Source organism: Colobus angolensis, unplaced genomic scaffold, assembly GCF_000951035.1.
Source record: "Colobus angolensis palliatus isolate OR3802 unplaced genomic scaffold, Cang.pa_1.0 Scaffold25, whole genome shotgun sequence".
NCBI lineage: Eukaryota > Metazoa > Chordata > Mammalia > Primates > Cercopithecidae > Colobus > Colobus angolensis.
Genome location: NW_012115710.1, coordinates 5,582,405 through 5,586,511, shown reverse-complemented (window position 1 = coordinate 5,586,511; position 4,107 = coordinate 5,582,405). Strand labels below are relative to the sequence as shown.

The following is a 4,107-nucleotide window of genomic DNA, read 5'->3' as shown; positions in this document are numbered from 1 at the left end:
AGTCCTCACAGCAGCCCGACGGGTGCCATTCACAGATGGGGAAACCAAGGCAAGATGAGCCTCTGAGCCTGGTTCCAGGCCCCACAGCTGGGAGGCACTGGAGCTCGGATTTGAACCAAGGCTATGACCTTCAAACTCTCACGCCCAACCATATCTGGCAGTTGTCTCTCATATCTGTGTCTTTCCCTGTCCCTGACCTTTCTGTCTATCTCTGTCTCTGCCCTCCGTGTATCTCTGTTCCATCTCTCAAGGTCTCTGACCCCTGTGTGTCTCTGTCTCCTCTCCTCTGGTCTCTGTGTGTCTCTGTCTCCGCCCTCTGTATATCTCTGTTGTATCTCTCAAGGTCTCTGGCCCCTGTGTGTCTCTGTCTCCTCTGGGTCTCTGTGTGTCTCTGTCTCTGCCCTCTGTGTATCTCTGTTGCGTCTCTCAAGGTCTCTGGCCCCTGTGTGTCTCTGTCTCTGCCCACTGTATATCTCTGTTGCATCTCTCAAGGTCTCTGGCTCCTGTGTGTCTCTGTCTCCTCTCCTCTGGGTCTCTGTGTGTCTCTGTCTCCGCCCTCTGTATATCTCTGTTGTGTCTCTCAAGATCTCTGGCCCCTGTGTGTCTCTGTCTCCTCTGGGTCTCTGTCTCCCACGCGCTCCGCCCTCTCGCTCTCTCCCTGGCTCCCGCCCTGTCTGTGCTGCTGCGGTCCTGGCTGTGCCTCTGTCCCTGTGTGTGTTTCCAGGGTGCCCCTAAGCATCAGCTGGTGAAGGCGAGTTTCTGTCGCCCGTCCCTAGCGATGGCCTAGTGCTTGGAACAGTGCGGGGCAGACGGGAGATGCTCAGTAAATATTTCTCAAATGAATAAAGGAATGAATGAGTGAGTGAATGAATGAGCTTGCTGAGATGGGCGAGATCAGCGCCATTTCCCAAATGAGCAACGTGGGCTCCAGGTGGGCGCCCACAGGCCCAGAACTGCCGGTCCGGAAGGTTCCAGTGTGGGCTTGACACTGACCCCCTGGACTCTGCCCCCAGCTGAGCACCAGACGCCAGGACGTGCCCATCACTGCTCCTCCCCGCCCTCAGAGCAGGGTGACTCCCTCCGGCCTCTCCCCGCTGTCGCTGTTGGAGGCGTGGGTAGCAGCTGGGAAAACCGGCTGGGTGCTGCCCCTCCCCTTGGGCCGGGCACGGAGTAGGCACCTGGCGGGCTCCCCAGGTGGCAGACGCTGTCGCTGCGCACACCTGGCCTCGGTGCCGCCTGCTCCCTGCTCGTCCTCCCCTCCCCACCCTCACCCACCTGCCATGGACGGGCCCGCTGAGCCCCAGATCCCGGGCTTGTGGGACAGCTATGAACCTGACATCTCGGAAATCAGGTGAGGCCCAGACCTGGGCAGGAGCCAGGAGATCCCAGGGAGGAGGTGGCTGTTTCGGGGAGCCAGGGGCTGTGGCAAGGGTGGCCTCCAGCCTCCCATGGCGGCAGGCCTAGCCCAGACTTGGCTGGCGGGGCTGGGCTGGGCTGGGGCATCCAGCGTGGTATACAGGTCCCTCCTGAGAAGGGAGTGAGGACTCGGCCGTGCTGAGTCACCAGCGGGGATGCCTGGGGTGTCCCTGTCCCTCTCCGGGACTCAGTTTTTCTGTCTGTCAAAGGGGCTCACAAGCCCTGTGTCTCCCTGATAGAGGAGTGGAAGAGAGCAGGCCGCTTGGTGCACAGTAGTTGCTCAGGAAACACAACGGCCTGTAGTACCCAGGACACCCCATGCCAGCCTGAAATAATGGGGGTGTTTGGGGTGAAATGGGAGAAACTGGGATGCCGCTGAGACCCAGAGGGAGTCTGTGTTCTAGGGGGCTTGGGGCTGAGAGGGCAGGCTCCGGACTCTTCAGGCATCCTAAGAGTGGTTAGAGCAGAGCACTGCCCACCTCCGTGAGCTCAGCGTGACTCCCTGTTCCTGGGGATGAGTCAGGCACTTTGACAGCACCTGCTTTCCAGGTGGGGAAACTGAGGCTGGGAGGGAATGCGACATGACCGCAATTACAAAGCTGGAAGCAAATCTGAAGCCAGTCTGTCTCACCCCAGAGCCTGTGGTTTCTCCTGCTCCTCACGGCCTTGGTGATGTCCCTTTACACCCCTCCCCGTGGCTCCATTTTTCAGGTGAGCGTGCAGAGGCCCAGAGAGGGCAGGCAGCCTGCCCCATATCACACAGCAAACTGCTGAGACAATCTGCAACCCCTTGTATCTTATACTCTTGCCAAGTGAGACCTTCCTGGCAGCCCGGACCCCTCCAGCCACCGTGGGCTGTGAGGAGGAGGACAACCAAGACCTGTTCTCAGCCCAGTTGCCTCATTCCTTTCTTATTTTATTTTTTGAAACGGAGTTTCGCTCTTGTTGCCCAGGCTGGAGTGCAATGGCACAATCTCAGCCCACTGCAGTCTCCACCTCCCGGGTTCAAGTGATTCTCCGGCCTCAGCTTCCCAAGTAACTGGGATTACAGGAGCCTGCCACCATGCCCGGCTAATTTTATTTTTGTATTTTTGGTAGAAAAGGGGTTTCACCATGTTGGTGAGGCTGTTCTTGAACTCCTGGCCTTAGGTGATCCACCTGCCTCGGCCTCCCAAAGTGCTGGGATTACAGGCGTGGGCCACCGCACCTGGCTGCCTCATTTCATTCCACTGTTTCAGGCCCTCCCCTCCCCTCCCTCAGCCAGAAGCTGGGGCATGGAGAGGCCTTCTTGGGTGCCTGGGACTCCAGAGACAGGAGCAGTTCAATCCTGATTGCTGTGTGACCTAGACAAGCTTCCTAGTGTCTCTGGGCCTCCTGGGCTGAGAGCAGTGACCAGGCTGGCCCAGTTCTGCCTGAGGGAGGCCCCAGCATTCAGTACTCAACATTGGCTCATCCAGGCCTTCTGAGTTCTGCAATACTTCCCTCCGGAGATAAACAGATAAGCCAGCTCGCCTCTGGGAAGGCCTCACCCCCACCCCATCCAGGCACCTGGGAGCCTTTTTTATCTCTGCTAAGGCCCTGCCAGCTGGTCATAAAATGCCCTGAGTGTGCTCGCTAAGTGGGTGACCTTGGTTCAGTCATTGACCCTCTGCGAAGCTCAGTTTCTTCGTGGTGAGGGAGAACAGCCCTCCCCACAGGACTCCTGCAGCCCTGAATGGCTGCATCGCCCTGGGGGGTGCCCTTAGGACCTCAAACTTCCAGGCTCTTCTGGAATCCCCTAGGCCAGGAAGCGTGCCTCTCCCCAGCGAGCCCACTTGAGCATCCCCCTGGGGCCTGCTTCCTCCTGGGTGTCCCTGTCTCGGGCCCCCTCAGATATGCCACATCCCCCTGAACTCAGCAGCCCCCCCCAAATTCGCATCTCCTCCTGGGTTGCCCATCTCAGGGATGCCCCCCCGACCCCACATCACTGGCTCAGATCCACAGGGCTTCTCCTGGCCCCGACTTTCCCCCCTGCTCACTCCCAGCCTGTCAGTCCCCAATCCCCCCACCCCGTCCCCTGACTCTCTGCCCCGGTTCTTCCTGTCGGTTGCCACAGCCCCAGCTCAGGCCTCCTCATCTCCCCCCAACACCACCTCAGCTGTCCCAGGCTGCTCCTCCCTTCCTCCCAGCCATCCTGTGAATTCCTCAGCGCCCAACCCTCACCCACCCCGCCCCCAGCCTCCTCACCTGCATTCCAACTACTCTACTACTTTGTTTTTTTTTTTTTGAGACTGAGTCTGGCTCTGTCACCCAGGCTGGAGTGCAGTGGCACGATCTTGGCTCACTGCAACCTCCGCCTCCTAGGTTCAGGTGTATTACGTCATCTAATAATCACAGCCATCTGAGATGAACCCACTCTGACTACTGTCATCCTGTGTTAGAGATGAGGCCCAGAGAGGTTGAGTGACTTGCCTAGGGTCACACAGCTGCCAAGCAGGGAACAGCCAAGATTTGAACCAGGGAAGCCTGACTATATCACGCTCTGGACAGGAAATGTAGAGATGATGAGCAAGACCAGGAAGGAGCGAGATCCAGGAGGTGGACTCAGCCCGGATGGGAGGCGTAGCAGGCACTCTGAGGTTCCAGCCTCCTGAGTAGCTGGGATGACAGGTGCGTGCCACTGCGCCTGGGTAATTTTTTTTTTTTTTTTTT

General features: G+C 58.5%; 1 protein-coding gene across 1 annotated transcript in view; it reads left to right on the top strand.

The window, feature by feature from the left end:
* Positions 1-1,108: 1,108 nt before the first annotated feature.
* SULT2B1 (sulfotransferase family, cytosolic, 2B, member 1) overlaps positions 1,109-4,107 on the top strand; it is a 50,072-nt gene continuing 47,073 nt past the window's right edge. Inside the window, exon 1 of the mRNA XM_011946540.1 lies at positions 1,109-1,351. Within this exon, the coding sequence (XP_011801930.1) occupies positions 1,281-1,351 (71 nt within the window). The 5' untranslated portion in view covers positions 1,109-1,280. The remainder of the gene's footprint in view (positions 1,352-4,107) is intronic.